The following is a 27,946-nucleotide window of genomic DNA, read 5'->3' on the forward strand; positions in this document are numbered from 1 at the left end:
ATAGTAATCATGTCAACAGGCAGCAGGATGATAATAAAGCATTATGTTGGCAGAATCTATTGTTAGTGATTAACACAAAGGTGGAATCTAAAGAATGTCATGCCCTTTATTTCTAAAAGTTAATGAAACCATATCAACAGAACTTGTAATGTAAAAATGCTGCTATTTGGAGAGACTGTCAAATTTGTGACTTCCAGTCCTCAAAAGCACCTCTATTTTTGCCTGTAGCCTACTCATTCTCTTTTCTTGGTGCATTCAATTTCATAATATACACTTGTATAATATTACCAATGTGATATCAGTCCTCAATTACATATGATCATTTTACCTAAAATCTGATTTTCTGTTTTCTGTCTTCATACAATGCCATTTTTGACTATTATAACCCAAAGGGTTATATGGATAGAAAGAAAATTTATTGTACTATACACAAAGTAATTACAATTGAGGCTATTACAGTGATTTAGCATCTAATGTAAAAATTGCCAGTCAACAATGTGTGGAAACAAACTGAGACAATGTTTTCCCAGTTTCAGCAAATCTACCAACTCTAACATCTTAAAATAACAACAGTTTTATCACCCTTTATAAGCCAGATTCTCACAGTGAATTAATTGTTCCGTAATGCTTAAAATTCTGCCTCTTTGAAGGAGTAAAAATATTTTTTATAAATCTTGAGTATCAGAGAGAAACCTAGAAAATTTAATTGAATGTGGATAAATTATTTTGTATCATCGAGTTTTTTTCCTATCATTTGCATTAATCAGATGTTGGCAAACCCTGCCCTTCTGGAACTTAAAGTCTTATCAGTCACTGATTGTGATACATTTATTGCACCCCGACTTTTTGCTTGAAAGTGTAACTATAGGAACATATACTCATTTTCAGCATTTGATAAAATTCTATACCTGATACTAACCTAATTTTAGTGTTGTTTCCCCAAATAATTTTGTATTTATTTTTCTTCTGTTTATATCAATGGTTCTCAACGGGGAGTGATTTTGCCTGCTCCCCCCACCCCCACCCTGTCCCATGAATATATTTGATAATGTCAAGAAACATTTTTAATTGTTGTGTCTCAGGAATTGGGGGATATGATGTGCTACTTGCATTTAGTACGTAGAAGCCAGTGATGCTATTAAATGTCCTACTATGCATGAGACAGCTCACCACAACAGAGAATTATCTAGTCCTAAATGTCAATAGTGCTGAAGTTGAAAACCCCTTATTTATATGTATAGCTATGTAATATTTCTAAGATTACTAAAAATACCCAAAGGCTGAGGCTTATAAGACAAGCTTGTAAATAAATTAAATTAGGTATTATGTCTATAAAACTATTAAGTTATGTAATGGAGATTGATAAATACTAGCACATCTGCAAGGAAATTCAGTATCTGTAAATTAAATAATGTAGCATGATATCTGACAACGGTTGTTTAATTCTTAAGTACTAAACACAGCAGCAGAAATTTTTTAAAAAAACCATAAATTGAAATACATAAAACTGCCGTTTTAGTAAGCTAAAAGTGGTCAAATACTGAGAGTTTCATATGGTTAATATAATAAAATCAATTTCTTAACTATTTCATTTTGAATTTCTTAACTATTTTCATTTTCATTTGGATAGTAATCATTAATAAAGCAAAACATTAACAAAATATAATATAGATGCATTTCAATAACAATGTAAATACAAGAGAAATTATGTAAAGCAGATAATGTGCCTTGCCTTTGGTCTTACTAAGAAACAAAGAGGTAAGATATTTTTGTTTTTGAACATTATCTATTTGCTTACTGGAAATATGTGTGCTTTTTAGAAGAAAAACAGCATTTTTACTTGACTTTTTGATTTCTTAGTGTGGATTATGATTGCAATAAATAGTTCAAAATATGAACTAGTAAAACATACCTTGTATAATGCAATCATTTTTAATGCTATAGTTTTATAGTTTTTAAAAAATGGATATGATGATCATATATCAATAAGTAATTAAATGCTTCTCTTACAGTTCTGTTTTCTTGAATTTCCTCCCTGGTCGCCTATATACATTAGCATATGAAGTTATTACTCTGATCAGTGCAGAAGAGAATATTAATATTAATCAATGTGTATGTCAATGGCTTTCCAGAGAAAGGACTCATAAATTCTCCTAATTCATGCTGTCACTCAAAAAAGCACTGTGTCATTTGGTCTCTGTTTATAAAGGTGTCATCTCTTCAATGGCCTTTTTTTTTTTTTTAATATCAAGGCAACTTTTTGGAGTCCATTTAAAATGCAGAATTATAGATCAAAGCATATTCTTCATCATTAATTTAACTGTTTAAGTAATATAATAATGTTGAGAGGCATGAGAGAAGAAAACATGAGCCTCATCAAGAGGAGTCGACAAAAATCATCTCACTAGTGTGGTGAGAAGGGAAGTCGATTTGGGAAAACAGGTCCTCGCACAAAATTGGGATATTTGACAAGCCAATTTTATTAGCATAATAGGCACACTATGCTGAGAAAAACAATTAGGGCCATCTCAACAAAAAAACTTAGAAAACTGATGGGGAATTATTTATAGACCCAATGAGTAATACTTTTCCAAGTCTTTAAGCTGAACGTGGTCTTAAATTCATCATTTTAAGAAGCTGCCTTACCCACTTTTCAAGGATATTAGTATTATCACTATTCAACATGTTCAATCAGTAACTTCCACAGATTGTCTAAAATGATTGCACAGTGTTTGAATATTAGAGTGATAGCTTTTGTTTTATATCTCTACTTGTCTGATATAATAGGGAACAAGCTGGTTGGCTGAAGTAATTAACAGGGCTTATAAAGTTGACTAATGCTTGCAATTTATGGAAAGTGGTGAGATACATGCAAATGGCTGTGAGCAACAGCCATGCTTCATTTACGTATCTCATCTTCCTCAAATAACAATCTAAAGATAAAATTAATATGGTATATTATGTTCATTGCATCAAAATGATTTGTGCTGCTGTTCTAATTCATTACTTAAAATCATTTCTTTCTGCTGGGATTCATGGGAAAATATTAGTATAACATTTTCCAGTTTGAAAGGTGCTCTATAATTTTCTTTTTTTTTCTTTTTTTTTTTTAAATTTATTTTTTTTTATTTTGTCGATATACATTGTGGCTGATTATTGCTCCCCATCACCAAAACCTCCCTCTCTTCTCCCTCCCCCCCTCCCCCACAACAATGTCGTTTTTGTTTGCTTGTCGTATGAACTTCAAATAATTGTGGTTGTTATATCTCCACCCCCCCCGGTTTGTGTGTGTGTGTGTGTGTGTGTGTGTGTGTGTGTGTGTGTGTGTGTGTGTGTGTGTGTGTGAATTTATATATTAATTTTTAGCTCCCACCAATAAGTGAGAACATGTGGTATTTCTCTTTCTGTGCCTGACTTGTTTCACTTAATATAATTCTCTCAAGGTCCATCCATGTTGTTGCAAATGGCAGTATTTTATTCGTTTTTATAGCTGAGTAGTATTCCATTGTGTAGATGTACCACATCTTCCGTATCCACTCATCTGATGATGGGCATTTGGGCTGGTTCCAACTCTTGGCTATTGTAAAGAGTGCTGCGATGAACATTGGGGAACAGGTATACCTTCGACTTGATGATTTCCATTCCTCTGGGTATATTCCCAACAGTGGGATAGCTGGGTCGTATGGTAGATCTATCTGCAATTGTTTGAGGAACCTCCATACCATTTTCCATAGAGGCTGCACCATTTTGCAGTCCCACCAACAATGTATGAGAGTTCCTTTTTCTCCACAACCTCACCAGCATTTATCGTTCATAGTCTTTTGGATTTTAGCCATCCTAACTGGGGTTAGATGGTATCTCAATGTGGTTTTGATTTGCATTTCCCGGATGCTGAGTGATGTTGAGCATTTTTTCATATGTCTGTTGGCCATTTGTATATCTTCCTTAGAGAAATGCCTACTTAGCTCTTTTGCCCATTTTTTAATTGGGTTGCTTGTTTTCTTCTTGTAATGTTGTTTGAGTTCCTTATATATTCTGGATATTAATCCTTTGTCAGATGTATATTTTGCAAATATTTTCTCCCACTCTGTTGGCTGTCTTTTAACTCTTTTAATTGTTTCTTTTGCTGTGCAGAAGCTTTTTAGTTTGATATAATCCCATTTGTTTATTTTTCCTTTGGTTGCCCGTGCTTTTGGGGTCGTATTCATGAAGTCTGTGCCCAGTCCTATTTCCTGAAGTGTTTCTCCTATGTTTTCTTTAAGAAGTTTTATTGTTTCAGGGTGTATATTTAAATCCTTAATCCATTTTGAGTTGATTTTAGTATATGGTGAGAGGTATGGATCTAGTTTCATTCTCCTGCATATGGATATCCAGTTATCCCAGCACCATTTGCTGAAGAGGCAGTCCCTTCGCCAGTGAATAGGTTTGGTGCCTTTGTCAAAGATCAGATGGCAGTAAGTGTGTGGGTTGATTTCTGGATTCTCTATTCTATTCCATTTGTCAGTGTGTCTGTTTTTATGCCAGTATCATACTGTTTTGTTATTATAGCTTTGTAGTATAGCATAAAGTCAGGTAGTGTTATGCCTCCAGCTTTATTTTTTTTTGCTCAGCATTGCTTTGGCTATGCGTGGTCTTTTATTGTTCCATATAAATGTCTGAATAGTTTTTTCCATTTCTGAGAAAAATGTCTTTGGAATTTTGATGGGGATTGCATTGAATTTGTATATCACTTTGGGTAGTATGGACATTTTCACTATGTTGATTCTTCCAATCCAAGAGCATGGGATATCTTTCCATCTTCTCGTATCCTCTCTAATTTCTCTCAGCAGTGGTTTGTAGTTCTCATTATAGAGATTTTTCACCTCCTTGGTTAACTCAATTCCTAAGTATTTTATTTTTTTGGTGGCCATTGTAAATGGGCAGGCTTTCTTGATTTCTCGTTCTGCATGTTCACTATTGGAGAAAAGAAATGCTACTGATTTTTGTGTGTTAATTTTGTATCCTGCTACTGTGCTGAAATCATTTATCAATTCCAACAGTTTTTTTGTAGAGGTTTTAGGCTCTTCGATATATAGGATCATGTCATCTGCAAACAGGGACAGTTTGACTTCATCTTTTCCGATCTGGATGCCCTTTATTTCCTTCTCTTCTCTGATTGCTCTGGCTAGTACTTCCAACACTATGTTGAATAGGAGTGGTGAGAGTGGGCATCCTTGTCTAGTGCCTGTTCTTAAATGAAAAGCTTTCAGCTTTTCCCCATTCAGGATGATATTGGCAGTGGGTTTGTCATATATGGCTTTAATTATGTTGAGATACTTTCCCTCTATACCTAACTTATAGAGGGTCTTTGTCATGAATGAGTGCTGAACTTTATCAAATGCTTTTTCAGCATCTATAGAGATGATCATATGGTCCTTGTGTTTGAGTTTATTAATCTGGTGTATCACATTTATTGATTTGCGTATGTTGAACCAACCTTGCATCCCTGGGATGAATCCCACTTGATCGTGATGAATAATTTTTCGTATGTGTTGCTGTATTCTGTTTGCTAGTATTTTAGTGAGGATTTTTGCATCTATATTCATCAAGGATATCGGCCTGTAGTTTTCTTTTTTGGTTCTATCTTTACCTGGTTTTGGTATCAGGATGATGTTTGCTTCATAGAATGAGTTTGGGAGATTTGCGTCCGTTTCAATCTTTTGGAATAGTTTGTAAAGAATCGGTGTCAATTCCTCTTTGAATGTTTGGTAAAATTCTGCTGTGAATCCATCTGGTCCTGGGCTTTTCTTTGTTGGGAGCCTTCTGATAACAGCTTCAATCTCCTTTATTGTTATTGGTCTGTTCAAATTTTCTACGTCTTCACGGTTCAGTTTTGGGAGCTTGTGTGTGTCCAGAAATTTATCCATTTCCTCCAGATTTTCAAATTTGTTGGCGTATAGTTGTTTATAGTAGTCTCGAATGATTCCTTGTATTTCAGATGAATCAGTTGTAATATCGCCTTTTTCATTTCTAATTTTGGTTATTTGAGTCTTCTCTCTTCTTTTTTTTGTTAGCCATGCTTATGGTTTGTCAATTTTATTTATCTTTTCAAAAAACCAACTTTTTGATTCGTTGATCTTTTGAATTGTTTTTTGGTTTTCAATTTCATTCAGTTCTGCTCTGATCTTAATGATTTCTTTCCGTCTGCTAACTTTAGGATTGGATTGTTCTTGTTTTTCTAGTTCTTTAAGGTGAAGTGTTAGGTTGTTCACTTGCCATCTTTCCATTCTTCTGAAGTGAGCATTTAATGCAATAAATTTTCCCCTCAATACTGCTTTTGCAGTATCCCACAGGTTTTGGTATGATGTATCATTGTTTTCATTAGTTTCAATAAATTTTTTGATTTCTTGCTTGATTTCTTCTTGCACCCATATGTCATTAAGTAGAATGCTGTTTAATTTCCATGTGTTTGTATAGTTTCCAGAGTTTCGTTTGTTATTAATTTCTAGTTTTAATCCATTGTGGTCTGAGAAAATACATGGGATAATTCCAATTTTTTTGAATTTATTGAGACTTGATTTGTGACCTAATATGTGATCTATCCTGGAGAATGATCCATGTGCTGATGAGAAGAATGAATATTCTGAGGTTGTTGGGTGGAATGTTCTGTAGATATCTGCCAATTCCAATTGGTCTAGAGTCTTGTTTAGATCTTGTGTTTCTCTACTGATTCTTTGCCTAGATGATCTGTCTAATATTGACAGTGGAGTGTTCAGGTCCCCTGCTATTATGGTATTAGTGTCTATTTCCTTCTTTAGGTCTAATAGAGTTTGTTTTATAAATCTGGCTGCTCCAACATTGGGTGCGTACATATTTATGATTGTTATGTCTTCTTGATGGATCAGTCCTTTTATCATTAAGTAGTGTCCCTCATTGTCTCTTTTTATGGTTTTTAGTTTAAAGTCTATTTTGTCAGATATAAGAATAGCCACTCCAGCTCGTTTTTCTTTTCTGTTTGCATGGTAAATCTTTTTCCATCCTTTCACTCTTAGTCTGTGTGAATCTTTATGGGTGAGGTGGGTCTCTTGTAGGCAGCATATAGTTGGGTCCTGCTTTTTGATCCAGTCAGCCAGTCTGTGTCTTTTAATTGGGGAATTTAAGCCTTTTACATTAAGAGTTGTTATTGAACAGTGTTGATTTATTCCTAGCATTTTATTGGTTGTTTGGTTGTCTTAGGTGTCTTTTGTTCCTTGCTTTTTGATTTACTGTTTGGTTTCTGTGTTTGTTGGTTCCTTAGGTTGTAGATAGTGTTTTTGTTAGCTTGTTTTCTCTTCATGAATGCCATTTTTATTCTACTAACGGGTTTAGATTTTTCTTGGGTTTTTATGGCAGTGGTAGTTATTTTTCAGGAACCAAACCCAGTACTCCCTTGAGGATTTCTTGTAAGGGTGGTCGTGTGGTAGTGAACTCCCGCAGTTTTTGTTTGTCTGAGAAATATACTATTTGCCCCTCATTTCGGAAGGATAGCCTTGCAGGGTAGAGTATTCTTGGCTGGCAATCTTTGTCTTTTAGTATTTTGAAAATATCATCCCATTCCTTTCTAGCTTTTAGGGTTTGTGATGAAAAGTCTGATGTTAACCTGATTGGGGCTCCCTTATAGGTGATTTGACGCTTCTCTCTTGCAGCTTTTAAGATTCTCTCTTTGTCTCTGAGTTTTGCCAATTTGACTATGACATGTCTTGGAGAAGGTCTTTTTGGGTTGAATACATTTGGGGATCGTTGAGCTTCTTGGATCTGAAGATCTGTGATTTTTCCTATACCTGGGAAGTTTTCTGCCACTATTTTGTTGAATATGTTTTCAATGGAATCTCCATTTTCCTCCCCTTCTGGAATACCCATGACTCAGATATTTGATTGCTTAAGGTTGTCTGATATCTCTCTCAGATTTTCTTCAATGTCCTTGATTCTTTTTTCTTTCTTTTTGTCTGCTTGTGTTATTTCAAACAGCCCATCTTCAAGTTCAGAGGTTCTCTCTTCAACTTCGACAAGCCTGCTGGTTAAACTCTCCGTTGTGTTTTTTATTTCGTTGAATAACTTCTTCAGTTCAGCAAGTTCTGCTACATTTTTTTTCAGGACATTGATTTCCTTGTACATTTCCTCTTTCAGATCCTGTATACTTTTCCTCATTTCATCATGATGTCTAGCTGAGTTTTCTTGTATCTCATTCAGTTTCCTTAGAATTATCACTCGAAATTCCTTGTCAGTTATTTCAAGGGCTTCTTGTTCTATAGGATCTAGAGTTTGAGATTTATTAACTTTTGGTGGTGTACTTTCTTGATTTTTCGTATTTCTGGTATCTTTTTTTTGGTGTTTATTCATTGTGGCAGGGGGTTTCACAGTCCACCGGTTTGAGACTAATGGCTAACTAGGATGTTGCTGTGGTTGCCAATTTCGTATGGCTCCCTCCGTGACTGCTCAGTTGGCCTCTAGTGCCTTGTGTGTGTGGTTGCCTCGGGTCTTGGGCTTCTCTGGGGAGCCACCTTTCTGGTCAGCTTGGACTCTGCTGGGCTGGTGGATCACGTACCACAGGGTGTGTGATCTCTGTTGAGCTTTCACTTCCTGTGTAGGACTTCGCCCCGTTCCGTGTGCTCTGGCCCAGGCTGTTAGATCGTGCAGTGGCGACCCCACCGGGTGTGTGGTTTTTGTCGAGTCTCCGCCTCCCTGGCCGCACATCTCCCCACTCTGTGCGCACTGTGCTGGGCTGGGGCATGTCTTGTGCAACCCTCGTCTATCAGCTGGGCCTTCAAGACCCTGCTCGGCACCGCCTCGCCCAGGAAGTCTACCAGGTTTCTGCTAGGCACGGGTGACTGGTCTCTCTGGGTGCCTTTGTAGCACTATGTAGATCTTTCTCAGGTCTTGTTCACCTTTGTGTCCCCCCGGTATAAACCGAGTCTAGCACCCCCCTGCAGCCTGCTCTCCGGCAGGTTCAAGCGTACCTGGGAACTCTCCTACCACACTATTCGTAACCAGAAATTCGTTAGGCTTTTTTCCAAACTGGTGGCTGCAGAGATGGTATCTGCCTCCCAGTAACAAGAAGTTTACCGGGGGCCGGAGTCCAGGGTGTGGTGGAGTGACAGTCGGCTCGTCCGTACTTCCTTGACCTCCCGACACTTGCCGGGGATGCTCCCTGCCACCAGCTCCACCAGAGAACCGCGGAGGGAGTGGGATGGGAGGCCGGCCCGCAGGCTCCGGAAAGCCCCGCGCCAGGCCAAGCAAGTGGGAGGGCTCAGTGATGGCCGAGCTGGGCGGAGCTGCCCGGACCTGGGAAAATGGAGGCAGCCCCGAGGCGGTGAGTGGTCTGGTGGTGCAGGCGGGAGCCGGGTGGGCATCCGCCCCCCCAAACAGAGCTGGACCAGGGGGTCACTCACAGGGTTGTGCCAGGTCGGGTGCTCACTCTCTGTCTCTGGTTTGCGCCTTCCCAGTTCTTGGCCGCTGCCGCCTCGGGCTGTTCAGTCGCGGCGCAGCGGCTCGGGCGCTCCCAGGAATCTTCTTTAATGCCGGCCTGAAACCTCGAATCCTGAATAGGGCAGCTGGCCTCCTTCAGCGCGGCCCCGGCCTCCGGGATCCTGGCTGCATCCACAGCAGCCCTGGCGCCGTGTTCCCTGTTTCGAGATTCGCTTTTGCAGCTGAGAAACAGTTCTTTTCCTGCTCCACACTTCAAAGCTGTTGCCTGTAAATGAGGCAGCCTCTCCTGCCGGGGGGCAAAGTGGCGGTCACCCCCCACAACCGGCCAGCAGCTGCGGTCCTCCCTTAAGAGATGGCAAGAGGAAGGTCCACAAGTTTCCCGGCTGCCTGAGGCCCAGTGGCCGCCTTTTCCACCTCAGCTACTCCGCGCCAACCGCCGCAGCCACCGCCATCTTAACTCTCAAGGGACTTTTCATGGTCACAAATGTTAGGGCTTCTCTCTGCTCTATAATTTTCTAATGGCATTTTATTGAAAGATAGCCTGGCTTATTATCATATCTAAATGTCATATCGTTAAGAGAAAATGATATGTATGATGATGAAAATGAAAAATTCTGTTCCTAAAGGCTAATTTTTTTAATTACAAAGAATTGCCAACAACTGCAACCAAAACTGCATGAGTTTTGGTGTAAATATTTTGAATAAAGTAAGTAACTTAATAGGAATACTTTAAGATTATAAGAGGAAAGAAACATAACTTAGTGACTGTTGTTAAAATACAGACCCACAGATTATTTCATGATCTTTGAAAGTCTCTTTTCTGTTGAAAATGTCCTCATTATAAATTTAGAAAAACAGCAAAGGTGCAAATATTGTTTATTTAAAAATGACTTATGCATCTAAAAGAATGCCTGGTTAATGTGCACATTCTAAGCATCTTAGAAGTCTAAAGCTAGAACTAGAAAGGATTTCAAGATTGCCATTTTTCCAGGTTAGGAAACAGGCTTCAAGAGGCTAGGGCACTTATTCAAATTCACATGGAGAAGTTAGTGGCAGTGCTGTGACTTACTGCCTTGCTCACACTAAGTTCAAAAGTTTTCTCTCTAGAATGGCTCGACCTTATGTGCAAAGCAAGTTTAGATTTACACTGCATGCCATACTCACTTCAGTGAGAGAGATTGCCTCACTGAAGAAGAAAAAACATTTTAGATGAAATTTATTATTTTTCAGTTGAAACTACTGAGAACACAAAGGGATATACTAGGTATTATTCCTTTCTGCTTCTTAAAAAGTATCATATCACAAACAGGCTCTATGACGTTTCTATGGAAGTTTGGGGTTCTGGAAAAGCCTAGTTAATTGCCATATGTGGTCAAATTGAAGTATTTAAAGAGCTCTTGATGTCTTGAAAGTAGTTTTCAATTGTTGTTAGCTAATATGGCAATGGCTTTCATTTTTAGAAGTAAACAGAGTCAACAATTAAATGGCTTGTACGTTTCCACCAAGCAAGTCAGCAGCACTAGAATTTTCAATATCTTTAGTCCTCTGCTCTGTCAATTAGAAAAGGTTGCATGCAAGGACACGCTGGGATTCACATTTATAAAATCTTGCTACCTAGGGAGACTTAAAGATAAGCACTACAGAGAAGAAATTAGCAAATGGCCTTTGAGAATTTTAAAATTTTTAATGAAGCAGAAAAATAAAATACTCCTGTACAAGGCCAATTAGTTTTATTTTGAAAATCATATTTTAATAAAGCAACCAAATCAGTTTCACTGCACTTAAAAGAGAAATTTACTTTGATGCTCTCTATAGTCACAAATTACACTGAAATAAATATTAATATCTGTTAGAATTGGTGGCCTTAGAAACTGTTCTATTCCTCTTCCTAGCTTGATTGCATGTACTGGAATTTAAAAAGCAAACAGCTCTTGCAAGGCTGAAAGCCAACTTATTAGTTCAGGGCCAACTGCTGCAAATTTTTCAAGTCTTAAATTCTTCACCCTGCAATAAAATGGAAAATGTTTTTTTATTGCCCAGGGACTGGGGCTGTCTTCTGACTACTCAACCCGACAAGTGGTCAGCAAGTTCTCATTCCAGTTTGAGGGCTATTTCATAATGCCATTCTCAGTGTTCTTTCTATTTAATTGGCATATAGTTCCCGTTTTAAAACAGGATATTACTCACTTGAATTCTTTCCATAGGGGAAAAACAACTTTCCAGGCTCATTTTCCTGAGAATTGCTTAGATCAAGACCACGTTGTGTTAAGGAGATTGTTGATAAGTTTGTGGGAATAATAAGATCTTTATTCTAAAATGCCCGGCAGAAAAACACTAAGAGGAAAAGATCTACATTTCAAATAAGTGTGTTCCAAAGAGCAACACCTTGCGTATTGACTGTGCATTTAAAACCTCCTGTTCGTTAGATGTTATATGACCCTGGGGCATTTCAGAAGATGTTACCAAATAATGCAGACCTTGGTTCTGATTTGCATAGCCTCATGTGCTTTGAAAGGCATTTGATGACTGAATTATCAAAGGCCTGAGCAATGTCAGCAGTTCTCACCGTGTGCCGAAGAGCAGAGAGCAACCTCACTGTGACAGGCAGTCTGAGCAACTAAAGGGTTGTCTCTGCTAATGAAATGTAATGAGAGAACATCTTTTACTGCTTGTTGTGTCAAACAAGGCTCACCACCAAAAGCAATCCTGAAGATATCAGACAGACTACAATGTGTCTTTGCAAATGAACTTGTAAACACGAAGGGTGCTTTGAATCAATGATACTAATTATGGAAATAGTAAAATAGTTATGGACTATTCCATGGAAAAGCCGAAAGAGTGGTCCACAGGTGGGCAATACTCTCTACAGTTCTTGCAAAGAGCCAGGGGAAGTGGAGAGGTGGGCGTCTGTGGTTCATTGTTCAGCAGCAGGAAGTCAGAGCCAGCCCTTGTTTCTCAGGTTTTTGTGCACCCCTCTTCTCTCATGCACCATGAGAAGGGCCCTGTTTTGCATCCTGGCCTTATTTATGGCTCCCTAACATAGTTTCATCTCTCTTGTTTACTTTTAATTCTTTACTTTCTGTATGTGATGTTTTCTTTTTTTTTTTTTTTCTGTGATGTGAATCTATTATGAATGTTCTTTTTGGGGACAGGGCAGAGAATAAGTGAACGTATTTAGTTGCACAGTGAAGAGATTAGGGCAGGAGAAAATAGTGATTCCAAGTTAGGTCTTTATTTATTAAGTTTTTGGCAAATCTGAGCCTCCTTGCTCAGTGTCCCTCTTTCCTCTTGGTGCTCAGAGGGAGGCTTATGCTATCCCTGGAGGAGAAAGAGCTCATGTACAAATTTGTACCACCATGTTAGGAAAATCTTTTTATCCCTCCTATGAGAATTTAGATTTTTTTGCAGGTTCTTTAGGGAGAGAACAATACTTAAACCTAAAGGAATGTTACCCAGTATGAGACAGTAAAGCAAAGATCTTCTTGACTAAGAAGTCACATCACAAAGTGGCATAAGCCTTATGCATGGAGACGGTTTGACTCCTCCTTTGAAGAGGTCTGCCTTTGCCTACAGAAGTTAACAGAACCTGAGATGCACTTGCTAAGTTTTAAACTCTCCCCTTCTCTACTGGATTTAACACGCTCACATCTCTGTCATATGGAAGATCCATAATCTTTCTGGCTATTTTCCTTGAAATTTTTTATAAGCTCATTGACTCTTGTTTCCACAAATCAGATTCATTTTCAGCCCGTATTAGGAGGATTCTGTCCCTGTCACTCCATCCTAAAATGAAAATGGCTTGTTAAATCTAACTGGCAGTTGGTAACCAACACACTAGAATTCTCAACAACATACAATATCATTGTCTCTTACCCTATTCTTAAAGCACACTGCTATATACTAAATGTTTGCATCCATCCTCTCCATCTCATACATTGAAACCTAATCCCCATTGCAATGATGTTGGGGATGATGTTGGTTGATGATTGTGAGGCCTTAGGGAGGTTATTGGGTCATGAGGACAGCTCTTATGATTGGGATTAGTGCCCTTATAAAAGAGACCCCAGAGAGTTCATTTGCCCCAGCTGTCATGTGAGATGACAGCAAAAAGACGGCTGGGTATGAACGAGGACACAGGCAGACACTGAACATGCCAGTGCCTTGATCTTGGACATCCCAGCCTCCAGAACCATGGGACATAAATTCCTGTTAGTTAAAAGCCACTCAGTTTATGGTATTTTGACATAGCACCCAAATGGACTAGGACTAGGACACATTCTCTGTTTTTGGCCTTCGTGATGCCATGTGTATCTGGTGTTCCTTCTACTTTCTCTCTCTCTCTCTCTCAGGACAAAAGGACAATATTGTCCTTTCCCTCACTTTTAAGTGATAAAGTTCCTCAAGAATCCATCCTCAGTGCCATGCTCCTCTCATTCTCTATTTTCTGTCCCATCCACAATTTCAATTACCATCTATCATCAAAGTGCTCATGATTCTCAAATTGATACCAACTTCTCTGAGCTCCAGACCTGCCTAACCATGTCATGAAAGTGCCTCATATTTAACGTGTCCAAAACTCAGTTCATGATCACCCCACTCTCCAGATCTGAGAAACATACAGTCTTTATCTTAGTGAATACTGTCATCTTCCTCTAATTTCCAGACCAAAAGTCCTTGTATTGTTTTTGACCTTTCTCCCCTTCGCCACCAATATCTGTTTCCTGAGGAAGGCCAAATGGCTCTGCCACATAAATATCTCTCAAATGCTCTTCTTTACTGACACCATCCTTACTCTAGTCCTGTCTACCACCAGCTTTTACCTGAAAAATATTCTGATTATTCTCCCTGCTTTCATTTTACACCCCTCCAATCACAGAGAAAAGAATGTCCAATTATAATATAAACCAACTTATCTCATTTGCCATCTTAGAAGTCTGAAGTGATTTCCCCAATTTCTTAGCATGGCCTACAAAGTCTTGCCAGATTTGGCCTCTGTCATTCTCTCCTTTCTGATCTCTCTCTCTTAAGCCTTTGGTCCCAGACAGATTGGCACTTCAGTTCCTTGAATATGCAATGCTGTTTCCTACATTGGGAGCTTTTTACATGCTGTTCCTCTGTCTAGAATGCTCTTTGTACCTCTTGCCTAGCTAATACTGACTAATTCTCACCTGACCAGCATCAGCTAATTCTTCAGAATTCAGCTCAAATCTAATTAAAATGTCATTTCCTTAGGGAAGACTTCCAGAATGATGAATGTGTCTCTCTCTCCCCTACTGGACCGTAAACTCCATGAAGGCAAGGAACATGTCTGTTTTATTCACTGTTTTATATGCAGCATTTTGTAGACACATAGAAAATATTAGTTGAATTAATGAATGCCTATGAGGAAGTGAATGAACATGGGTGATGCCGTGTATGAGAGGCTGCAGTCATTGCAGGATCTATATGTATAGCAAGAGATGTTATAGATTAAAAACACAACCATGCTCATTTGAAAGCCTTACATAGATTTTGACATGAGAAAGAGTTTCTCACGAAGAACAATATTAGGTGTCATCAACTTAAATCATAACTAAATACATTTAGGAATCTATATTCATATAGCTGTCAGAGTTTCCCAACTGAAGGGCTTGTATATGGATCCCGTCATCCTTCAAGGCAGCAGGAAAGAGCCTCGGGCACCTGAACCAATCGGTACATTTTGATGTATACATTTTCAATGAATGCTAGAACATAAAACAGTTTGGAAAGTATTGCTAGATGGAACGTATTTTAAGGTGTTTTTTGTTGTTTGGTGCTTTTTTTTTTAAAGAAGTAATTGAAATTTTATCTTCAAAAGCAAAAAATATTGAATCAACAAGGCCGCAACTTGAATCATTCTAGATTACTAGCTTTTCATTCATTGCCTTATCAGGCAACCATTAAAATGATATTTATGAACAGCATGTAATAGTATTATAACTGCTTATAGTATTATGAGGCTAAATGAAAAAAGCAAGATATAAAATTGTAAATGCACAGTAAGTACAATTATAAAGCACAAAGATAGTTAATAGCACTTGTGTTTGATTGCTTTAGATTGTGGTTTTCTTTTTCTTTTTCTTTCTCTATTTTGCTATATTATTCCTATTAAAAGTGAAAGTACAAAATGTTTAAATAAAAATAAATCTAATTATAAATAAAACAGTGTTTAATATATTTTTTGTTCACCCTCTGTATGACCTTAATCTGGGAATATAGCTGTAGTGCATGTCAATCACCTTATAAGATTGCAACTTTTGTATTAAGGATTTTTTATGATAAAGAATTAAAATTAACAAGCTAAGTCGAAATATATATGTTTAGGTTTCTTATCTGAAGAAAGAGCTGTTTTGTCTATAGCTACTGAGTACGATATTCAGCAGTTAGACATAGTAACAATATAACTTTAAAATATTTTATTTAAGAAATTATCTATATTGATATACCAGAAATACTTAGCATAATGAAATTAAACATTACTTTCTCTTTGAATTTTCTGGATGGTTATGATTTTTACAAAGCAAGGCTTAAATATGGAGATAAGACTCTTTACCCAAACAGTCTTATATCACAATAATTATTACATTCTTAGAACTAAATAGCAAAAACAATCACTGAATTACATATCTAAACTAAGATAAAAAGGTGAATTTTAGTATTGGAAAATTTGCTTTCTATTTGGTATGCACATTATAAAGCACAATGCCTGATTCTTTCTAAGTAAATTTACAAATGTTTATTAAGTGAATGAATGCAAATTCTAAAAGGAAAATAATATGTACCTTTCATCACACACACTACTTTACTGCTCCAAATAGGATTTAATAATCCTTAACTTTGATCTGATGTTGTCTCTTCTAATGTCTTTGTGATTATAACTTCATATTTTAGAAAGAGAAGCTCTCAGTGGATAATTAGCAGCAATCAAGAGAAGCTTAAACATGCCATAAAGGCAAAGTGTCTGTCAAGAATAATTATCTTTGTAGGAAATGAATCTCATGAGACAGGCTGAGGGCAAATATCCTGCAGCAGAGGAATTTTGAGAACTTTTTCACAGGGATATTTCCCTCAAGCCAGTCCTCCTGGACCAGCTACCTGATCCTAATATTTGGTGTGGTTTTTCTGGAAGGATATTCTGTACATTTTGTGGAATCATTCGTCATTATGCTTGATTATGCTAACAGCTAATGAGTTTCTCACATTTGAGTTTTTAAATATCTCAGTTGAAACAATGTTTACAGTCAATCCCACTTTTCTTCTCTTCTTAGCTAAATAGGCATAGTTAATGACAGTACCAATAATGATTTTGCATGGATAAAAAACATGATCATTTTAATTGGGCTTTAGGAAATATTAACCTTATCTTCCATGAATTTTGCAAAATCAAGGGGACCTTGAAAAAACAAAGCTTATATGTTGGAGCCAAATTAACATCTTAGTTCTAAATGGTCCAGATTTTGTGATCTATATAGAAGTTTAGAGGCATTAACAGAATTATCCAAGGAGTTTAGACCAATTAGAGCCTCTTCTTAGTCCATGCAATGTTGGTAAGCCTTTTAAGACCCTTGAATACAAAGTGCAGGTACAATGTTCTTAAGGGAAAGAAATTGGATATAGAGAGACAACAATGTTAATACAAATAGATGTTTAAACTTGTTAGTTCAACCACAAAACTTTCCCTGGGGAATAATTCACAGTTTGCCTTCTCTGAGTCATATGACACCTAATTAAGAGATGCCTTGAACTTCAGAAATCTTCAAATATTAATTATTTATTAGAAGACTATAAAATGCTAACAGTGTAAAAGGCATAACAATAACTCCTCCAGTATTTATTTATTTATCTGGCTATTTTGAAGAGTAAAGTTCAAATTATCAATCTCTCTAGAATTTGGATCAAAGATTTTCAACATTTTTTTCATCAAGCTATTCCCATTTTCTAAATGATAATAAATATTAAGGAATATGGGTTATGCATTCATATGGGCTTAGTTTGAATTGAACAGAAAAGTTCAAACAAATCTGTCCCAGTTACATTTTGCTGAGACAGTAGATCTTAAGTGTTCTTACCACAAAAAGAGGTGTTGGCTATTTCACAGTGTATATATATATCAAATCATCGCATTAAAAATCACCTTACAAAATCATCATAAACCTTAAATGTATACAATTCTTATTTGTCAATTATATCTCAATAAAATTGGAAAAAAGTATGAATACTCATAAAACAGCTAAATTATAATGTATCAAATCTATGGCTGAAATAGGAATATTTGGAACCACCTTAATGTGGGTAGTCATTTCATTGCCCTTTTGTTCCCTAACCATAACTGGTCTCTATTTTAACCAAATGTTACTGTTTTCATAAAAAAGAAATTTATAGATATTTTCTAGGCTAGGTTTAATTTCATAATCCACTACCTTAAGTAAGAGTATTTACTTACATAAGATTAAAGACTTCTTGCCCAGATAAAATTAGTTTTCCACAATAGATATTGAATAATTATCTGTACATCTAACCATATATCAAATGCCTTTGTTCAGGTTCACATTTTTCATATTGACTGATTTTCTTCTAATGTGAAGAACTGTTGTCACACCTGTCTTCTAATTGTCTAAATCTGGATTTCACTATATTAGCTTTCCTTACTACCTTTAGTTGAAGTATGTGCAAATGAATCCATGAATGGCCAGATCCATGAGATATACACACAGTTATCTTTATAAAGCCAATAGAACACTAAAAAGAATATGACTAACAGTCACGTTCCCATCATTGATCAATTTTAAGCCTGTGACAGACCTTAACTTTGGGTGAAGTAAATCAGAGTTATATGAAAAGTTTCATTAGAGAATTTGTCTAAAGTTAAATAGGAAAACAGAAATAGATCAAAGCAGCAAGAATATATTAACCTAAAAGAAATGGACTTTTTCTAGTATCTCTAAGAATAGTTATTCAAGTAGATTTTAGACAAATTTTTAAGATTATCGCCAGTTATTCATACACACACACACACACACACACACACACACACACACACACACACATATATTGTAAATTATATGATATGTATGTATATTGTACATATAATGACTCATGGTACTCTTTATTCTCTCTCTATTTTTTTTCAAGAAAAAATAAGTGGATGTAAATTATAAATATGAATTTTTTTTGTAGCAAAATAATGTTCCCCTAGCGATAAAGTCCAACAAAAGCAAATAGAGTTTTACAACTTTTTAAACTGATAAAATACCTTAAATGGTTCCTTCTGTCATTTTGGTGGAATTAGTATTAATACCAAAAACTAAAGCCTAAACCGAATGTTAATATCCTCTTTAACCTATGGTAGAAATCCAGAAGAATGTGTACTAATTATCCACAGTATAGGCAATCCCGATGCGTGGGTGTAATTTGATGTTAAAACTGGCCAGTGTAATTTCTTGAGAAAATACTAACAGAGGTACTGCTGGCACTCAGTTGCTGGGCTTAAGTCCATGTCCCTCCAAAGTTCAGAAGAAACAAAAGCAAACTACATAGAGAAGAAACTGTGAATATATTTATACAACTTTGAAAGTAATAGAAGTTTATCATGTTAACATGGAATACAGTCCTTAACTAATATTTTAGTTCTAGACTACATTTTTTATCCTCATGGACTCTCGAGGCAAAATAAATTATTTTATTTCTTTTGTTTTTAGTTTATGACAAAACCAGCCAATCAAATTCTGGCCCTGAACTACCTATTTAACACTGAACCTTGTCAATCGAATTTTTCAGGGGTCCTGTATGATATCAAATGCTAAATTACACTGGGAGGAAAAAGGGAGGATTATGTAGATTACTGGTTTTTTTAAAGTAACCTAAAATTTTTGCAGAAAAAGCCAATCTCAAATTTCTTCAAATCTTTGTCAAAAATTAAAGTTTTATTTTAAAGCAAATTATTCTTCTTGTAGATGGACTTGTATTTTTATACAAAATGATAATTAATGGGATATTTACCACCTCATATCATTCCCATATTAGGAACACCAAAGTTCAATGTAAAGTAATAATGAATTCACGCAGAGAGATATTTCTAGCCTTATTATTCTTCATATAATTCCACAAACAACGATTCAACACAACCACCATTTGTTCAGAAAGAATTTTTAGTAGGAGAAATAATCTGTTTATACCTGATTGTTTATATTGGATTTTAAACTAACCATTTTCCTTTGTTCAGATTATCTTCACCACAAAATTAAGGTTTTATTTTTAAAGAGGGATTCACTTACTAAGTAAGCATACTATGTAATAATTACCTTGAACAGTTTGGGTTTTTTTTTTCTCTCAAATAATTAGTTTCTTCCTGTCAGTGATGGGCTTTGTTAAGTCCAACAAAATATTTGATCTTATTTCTGTTCAAAATCATTTTTTTTTTAAATCAGGATTAAGGCCAAAGAAAAAAATGTCACTTACTTTGCTTTAGCTTCTGCATCCTCATATGCTTTATTAGAAACATCATCCAGCCCTCCAATCAAATGCTTGAAAGAGCTGTCAGAGGTAAAACACAGTGATTAAGATAAGCCCTCTATAATGCAATAACAATGGCAATCTAGTCAATGATACAGTGAAACAATCTAAAGGCATCTAAATAAAAATGAATTCAAACACTTAATCTAGATATATTACCAAGAAATATATCAAACAATGATATTTACCTTGACTAGAATATAAACTCTGTAAGAGTGGAAAACTCTTCTACCTTGTTTACCTCTGTAGTTCCCAACACCTAATCATAGCTGGCAAAAGCTGATATTCAAAAAATTGGGTGCAATAAAGTCTGTGACACACTCACTGATATACATCACAAAGTTAATAAGTCACTTAATTATAATAACAAAATTTATCAATTATGGAATGCCCACTGTATGCCAAGTACTATTCTTTTAATTACCATTATCACATATTAATTCCAACTCTCAATCAAGCTGTAAAAAACAAGCATCATTATCTCCACTTAATAAAACAATAAATTAATCTTCAAAGGCAAAATAAATATGTGGAAGATAAGAAAACAAGAAGAGAGAAATACAGAAATATCAACTCATTCGGGGGAAGTGAAAAAACTGACTTTAGCATAAAGCAGGAAGGGTAATTTAACTGTTTAAACCCAATCTATTCAATATCCTACTATGTACACACACACAGTAGAATCACCTTTGAAAATTGCTGAATACAGCCAGCTACCATAACTCTTACTCACAATACATTTTGGCAACCACTGAACTAGGCTGAATGAAGGAACAAAAGGAAAGCCTACACTCAGAAGTCCTGGCATTCACATGATAATCAGAGCCTCACTAACATGGTGCTCATATGCCAGGCATTGTTCTATGCACGTTACATGTAGTAAGAAGTATGTTAATAATTACAATGATCCTATGAGTATTATTATCTCCATCTTATAAATGAGGATACTAAGGCACGAGACGTTAAGAAATCAGTCAACAAGTGTGAAGACTGATTGGAAGGATGTGATCATTTGCCTTCATTTTTCTCTCTACGCCTCCTATCTAAATCACTATGCTTTGAAGAATATGATGAACTCCCCAGCAATATCTGGAATGTGGGTGGAAAATATTGAAGTGCTGTAAGAAATTACATTTTAATTTTGAACCTCTATAATCTTAATACATGTAAATGACTGTGTGTGTTTGTGTATTAAACAAGAAATTATGCATGGTCAGATCCTGAAACCTCATAGGATGTAGTACGATGCTTGCTGATTTAAATTTAAATGCTGTTTAATCACTTTAACATACATTTTTTTTTTTCCCAGAAAATCTATAAAGAGGAACATGACACCCTGCTTGGGGGCTGGCTAAAGGAGGATAGAGCAGCTGTTATCTCAGACCCTTGGGTAATGATCTCATCTGGAGCACTGTAACTAGAATGCTGATCTAAATACACTAAGTATTTCTATACAAAACAAAGACCAAAGAAAACTATTAGACAGAAGACCAGGAAATCGAGAATCTTTTTCAAGCATATAAAGTTTTCTGTAGTGAATTATAGTAATTCATTCCAAATGAATGAATGCTGAATTAATAATAGGCAATAGTCCTTGTAAAGTTTTCAAAAATATACTATCAATGATAAGATAAATGCAAAATGTAATTCCCCCAGTTGAAGAAAATGTTCAAATATGATTTCTGCCATTGTTCTTTTTATGACAAACTTTCCCACCTTCCCATAGAATGTCTTAATTTCTATCTAAATTTAGAGAAAGTCTGATTTTAGAGAAACTCCCTAAGGCCAGATGGGTTCACATGGTGAAGTAAAATATAGTTTTTATTTTACTATGATAAATTAGATAATATCTTATCTAATTATTAGATATTATATATTATTATATTAGATATTATCTGATTAATTGATATTATCTGATTATATATTATTAGATATAATATTAGATATTAATTAGATAGATAATTAATTAGATATTATTATCTAGTTAATTTTCTGCTTTTATAAATAATAATAAATTTGAGCACAGAAAGATTAAATTACTTTTCCTAGATGACTGCAATTTAGCGGCATGTATTACAATCCATATTCCCTAATACCTGCCTCTGTTCTTTATAATACTTGTATATTTCTAACACAAATTCAAAACATCATGAAAAGGTATTAATAGAGAGGAATCAAAGAATACTACATTGGAAAATCAAAGAGAAATCACCCTAATTTAGCTTTTCAAATTCACTTAGGTATATTAAGAGATTTTTGTTCTTAGACATTTAAAATTCGTAGTAATTTTGAAAGTTCAAATCATTCAAAGAAAATCCTATCTTCCTTCCAGCATCTATTTGAACTAAAGACACTTTAAGCAGGACAGGATATCACCAAAGAATTAGAGTAAACTGATGATAAATTTGACAAGAATGAAGACTTTTTAACTTAAGAAATTCTGTTCAGCCTACTAGGCTAGGTTAAAACTCCACTGATCACTTTTCGAAAACGTAGTTTGAAATTCCAATTAGGAAAGTATACAAATAAAAAAGCACAGATATGGTGACACTATATGGAGTTTTTAAAATAGGAAACATGTAACCACAGTAATGAGTTTAAAAGTAAGTTGGCCCTGATTGGAAAAAAAAACATTTTAAACCTGATAATGTCATATCCAATGACAGATATCACATTTAAAAAGAATGAACAAAGGAAGTATCTGAAGTATGACTGTCTTCATATGAGTCTTCTTAAGGACTTGATTTAAAATATGAATTGTCTATGTAGACCTAATAAGCCAATATTTATCAATTTTTTTATTACTACACACAAAATAAAGAAAATGATATGTACTTATCAAAGGCTTCTACCTTGATATGATAGAGAATTATTTTCTGCAATAAATTCCCTTTCCTTCTAACTTTCATTTAAAATATAACAGACTTTTTATTATAAAAAATTAAAAACTGAATGAAGAAATTTAAAAGTTACCCATGGTTTTCTAACTATAAATGACTAGTGGAAAAACCTTTATATATTTCCTTTTTCTTTTTTTACATTTTTTTCTGCATAGCTTTGTTACTGCTGTCTATAGAGCTGTAATTATAAAGTAGCTAAGATTTAGTATCATAATTTTAACTTAATATTATAGCATAAATGTTTACTTTTATTTTTTTAAAACTCCATTAAAAATATTTTAGCATCTCAATAGTCATTGCATGTACATACATCATAAATACACACATACACAAATGCACATACATACACACCCATACACAGATAAAAGAGAGGGTGTGGTAACTATGTATGCAAACACCTATATTTGTACTCTAGATTATAGATTAAAATTATGAAATTTCATTTCAAAAGGAAAATATCCAGGCTTTTGGAATCGGAACCATATGTCCTCTGTAAATAATTGTTATTTAGAAGACAATCCTGGCCAAAAGAATATAAAACTTTTTGAAACATTAAACAAATGTATCCTGCTAATATTCTAAGTCTCCTTAAACAATGTCAATCATTATACTCAACTAGGAGTTTAAGGAAATGTAAAATTTTCAAGCAATTTTGCCAAGTTCCAAATGACTGACACTATCTATGTATTCCTGCACTGATCAATGAATAATTTAAGAAATTTTAATAAGCATACTTGATAGCGTTACACAGTTTATGAGTTTCAGCACAAATATGAACTAATTAGTGTTTCATTTTTCCCTCTCACAGACACTGTGTGAACCCTCATCAAATAGACATTTGGAAAAGTATTACTATAGGTATCAGATGACTTTCTAAATAATTACTCAAGTCCTATGACATGTCTTGACTAATAACTTTTGTTGTCCTTGTTCTATTCTGAAAGGAGTAACAATGAGATGTTTTGAAAACCCTAGCAATTGAATGAATAGAAATCATAAAATAGTATTTATGAGTTATAACAATTATAGGTGACTGCAGGGAAATCATTACATTCTCTTTTTAAACAAATTCACTACTCATACATAAAATGTATTTTAGCATTGTAAAATAAAATACCCAATTTCCACACATACACCAGACTTAATTTCAAAATAAATTAAAGAGACACTATTGAGCACAAGACTTTAATTTAGGGTATTTCAACTGCAAAGCTTTACTGCATGCACACTGGCGTATGCACACTTTCTTGCTACTTTTTTTGGAGTGAGGCATCCAATTTTAAAAAGTCTTGACAGAATTCTTTAAGGAGGGGTAGGTAAAATGTGAGCAGTTGGGTACATAGATGCAGAAAGAGAGCAAATAGGAAATCCCTTTTATGTTTAATACTGGTCGTTTAAATATTCTTGCAAGGTGGAGGAAAAGAAGAGAAAGAGGAAGGAAAAGGGAAGAAGGAAAAAGGAAGGAGGAAAGAATGGATGGATTAAGGGAGGAGGAAGAGAAAGAGGCAGGACAGAAGGAGGGAGGACAGAGGGACGAGGAGAAGTGATGACCTTTTCACACCCAAAATGATGACATTTGTAGAAATTTTCAGTAATAAATACCAGTTAAAAGGCTGTGTTTCTTATTCTGGGAAATTTGTCTGTTTTTGAACATTATGGTGACAGTAACTCAGTGGGTAATAATTTCAGTTATTAAGGTGTTTTCGTGATTAAGCCAAAACATCCTTCTGAAGGGAGCTGATTACTCAGTGGTATGTCTAAACAGTGTGTCATTTTGTTCTTTGGTTGTGGTCTGATGAAACTTCAACTAGACAGAAATGGGCTTTGAAATTATTAGAAAGGCAGTCCAAATATCTGAGATCAGCATTACTATGCTGCTAAAATGCAGCAGCATTGATATTTTATTTTACGTTTACGAAGCACTTTTTATAATCATAAATCATGTATGTATTCAACTATATACAGATATATATTAGTTGAGTTAATCCTTCTCCTATCCTCTATTCTAATACAATATTTAGGAATCTTAAGTAGAATCTTCTCAAATTCAAGATAGGGTGGGAGAAAAATCTCATAACTTATTTAAAACAGTTTTTTTTTATTACACACTTAAATATGATGGAACCTATTCTTAACAGTTAAATATAAGTCAAAACGAGTCAAAGGTGAAATCCTAAACCGTAAACTATTTCAAATATCTCCATAGTGCTAAGCAAAATGTTTGTCAAACATTATTTGAACCCTTGGCAAGGCTCTCTTAATTTGTCAGGCTATATCATTAGATTACATTAATCTGAATCTTGGCTAAATTCTTTTTCTTCTTTTTTGTAATATTTACTAAAAGAAAATTAAAAGTTAGTGTTCCAAGATAGGACATTTGTTATTTAGCTAAGCCCAAAGTTTTAGAGACCATTTTCATTGTTTTGTACATTGATGCAGAAAATCTGTTGATTCACTTTGTGGCTTTAGGTAAGTGCTATTATTTTTGTTATTTTATGATTATTTTATATATAATTAGGACAATAATAATTCTTAGTAGTTTATACTATTAAGTGCCATATGAATATTTGTTTCTTTGGAAGGAAAATGAGCCCCAAATACAATAAAACCAACCAACATCTATATCCTTCCAGTCATCCATCCATCCATCCATCTGTCCATCCATACACATATATGTATTTATGCAATGCCTACTATCTGCAAGGGATGATCCAAGCTAATGTGGATTATGTAAAGAGAATATTGTACACTCCTAAGAAATGTACAGTCTTATATTACAGTCAAGACACAAACAAATTTGAGACAAGAAGGGAAGTGATGAGGGGTTGAATGCTTATCAGAAGAAAGGCTATGGTGTCCACAAAAAATATTTCATCTACTCAAAATTCTATTTGAAAGTAATTCAGAGAAAGCAATGACACTTTTATGAGTCAACAGTTTTCTTATTAGTATTTTTTGATTCTGCATGTATGTCTGTTTTTGCAGGCGAAAATTACACATACCAAAGTATTGGACATTTTTTTGCCCATGTCTTTCCATTGTAACAAGAACCCGTATCTATTGGGGTATTATTTATCAGAGAAAACAAGTAACAAATTAAAAACATTTAATTTAAATGGTTTCTTCATTGTAATTATGTGCTTTAAAAGGTACTGGCATTTGGAAATAATGATCCAAAATGGTCTAGTGTTCAAAGAAATAAAAAGCTAAGAATTGATTTCAGGCACTCCCCCATTTTATTTATTGTGATTTTTGAAGAACAAAAAAAATTTAGTGTTGACCAAGTTTTCATGTGTAATTATGTCTATATAGTCAGTCTTCTCCACAGCAGAGCCTTGTTGAGTTAACTAGGCTCAATATATTAGTCAAACGACATGGTCTAGTTTTGAATTTTAAGATGGCTGTGTGTGTGTGTGTGTGTGTTTCCAAAGGTAATATGTTGAAATTTTGGAAGACACTGAAAAATGCCAAGAGATTTCTTGTAATTCCACAACCTGGGTTGAACATTGTTAATATTTTGGCATGTATCCTAGAATTTTTTTTCAACGTTATTTCAAAGTTGGAATCATTGTTTTAGTACTTATTTGACTTTATGCTATGTTTATGCTTATACAATAACCAACTTAATAGTTAACTGTAGAAAAAAATCTAGTCAAGCATGTAGGATATGGTTGGTTATACAGAAACATCTTATATAAATTGACCAAAATTTCAATTTTATGTTTATTTGCTGCTTATCTAATAGTTTTACTGTTGAAGCATTTTTGAAAGATTTTGGCTTAAGATTTCATTTTTGATTATTTTTCATTTTCAATCTTTAACTGTTTAGAATATATTAATCTTAAAAAGGGGTAAAATAAAAGAAAAACTGTGTTTTAGAAGGTGTGTTTTGAGAGTTTCCCCTCCATCTTTTTGAATTTGGAAATATCCTATCTTAAATATTTATATACAAGACTCCTATATATAATTCCCCTTTGACTAAGCATGCTTGAATTCAGAATCTTTTGTAGGGTAGTGCAACCCAAAATATGATTGGTAAACTTTTGTTGTGGTCTGTAAAGAGATAATAACAGTAGTTCAGAAAATTTTATAGCAATTTGACATTGCTGAGACATCCAAGGGAAAGATCAGTGGACTTGTATTTTTGAACTGGGTATAGAGCTGTTTAGTTACTGTCAAATTCATGCGGTGAGAAACATTTAGTACAAGTTGCATACAAGTCATGCATAGGAAAGTAATGGTAAATGTGTGACATTTTAAGATTAGTTTGCTAATTGTCATCCAAAGTATATAAGACCTAGAATCTGCTTTTTCTCTAGAAAGAGAATTTAAATGTAACCATAACTTTACAGGATAAATTGACAAAACTGACTATTAATGAAAGAATAATGAAAATAGAACATCACTTGTTCCATCTTTTATGTAAAATAAATACACGCAACATGCTGAAATTGCTTTAAAATCACTTTTACCATTCCCATCAATGTGCCTCTGTGAGATTGGTTTCACTAAGCATATTAAACAAAACCTAACAGTTTAAATACACATTATTCTCTGCAAGTGGCATTTCCATCAATCCATTCTAGACCAGAAAAGTTCACAATCAAGAAACACACACTTTTGGTACGTTAAAGATGAAATGTTGACATCTGCAGTGTTATTTCAAAGTGTCCCTATTGCAGTTAGAATGGGGAACTGATATTTCACTCATAAGTTTGGGTTTTACTATGACTGCAAAACAAGTATAATAGCCATTCTCTTTCTTATTACTTATAAATGTGCTTATAATGATAATGGGATTAACTTTGGTAATTAATTTCCTTTTATCCAGTGTTATCTTTCTTCTGATAATTTTTATCAAAATAAAATTTTATGTGTGTTGAATCTAATAGTAAAAAAGTATGGGCATTTATTTTTATGCCTTTTTTTCATTTTGTTTCTCTAGTAATTTATTTGTATTTTATTTTACAAAAACATCTGTCTATGATGGGCTGGAAAATAAAACAAAACTGATCTTTTAGCACAGATCCTTGGAGAAGCACTGTCCTAGATCACTCATTCTCTCTCCC

The 27,946-nt window shown here is 34.8% G+C and overlaps 1 protein-coding gene across 1 annotated transcript in view; it reads right to left on the reverse strand.

Annotated features, from left to right (window-relative positions):
* Window positions 1-27,946, reverse strand: part of PRKG1 (protein kinase cGMP-dependent 1) — a 1,297,492-nt gene that overhangs the window by 99,721 nt on the left and 1,169,825 nt on the right. Inside the window, exon 9 of the mRNA XM_063103400.1 lies at window positions 19,924-19,998. Within this exon, the coding sequence (XP_062959470.1) occupies window positions 19,924-19,998 (75 nt within the window). The remainder of the gene's footprint in view (window positions 1-19,923; window positions 19,999-27,946) is intronic.

The sequence above is a fragment of the Cynocephalus volans genome, chromosome 7 (genome assembly GCF_027409185.1).
Source record: "Cynocephalus volans isolate mCynVol1 chromosome 7, mCynVol1.pri, whole genome shotgun sequence".
In the NCBI taxonomy this organism is placed as follows: Eukaryota; Metazoa; Chordata; class Mammalia; order Dermoptera; family Cynocephalidae; genus Cynocephalus; species Cynocephalus volans.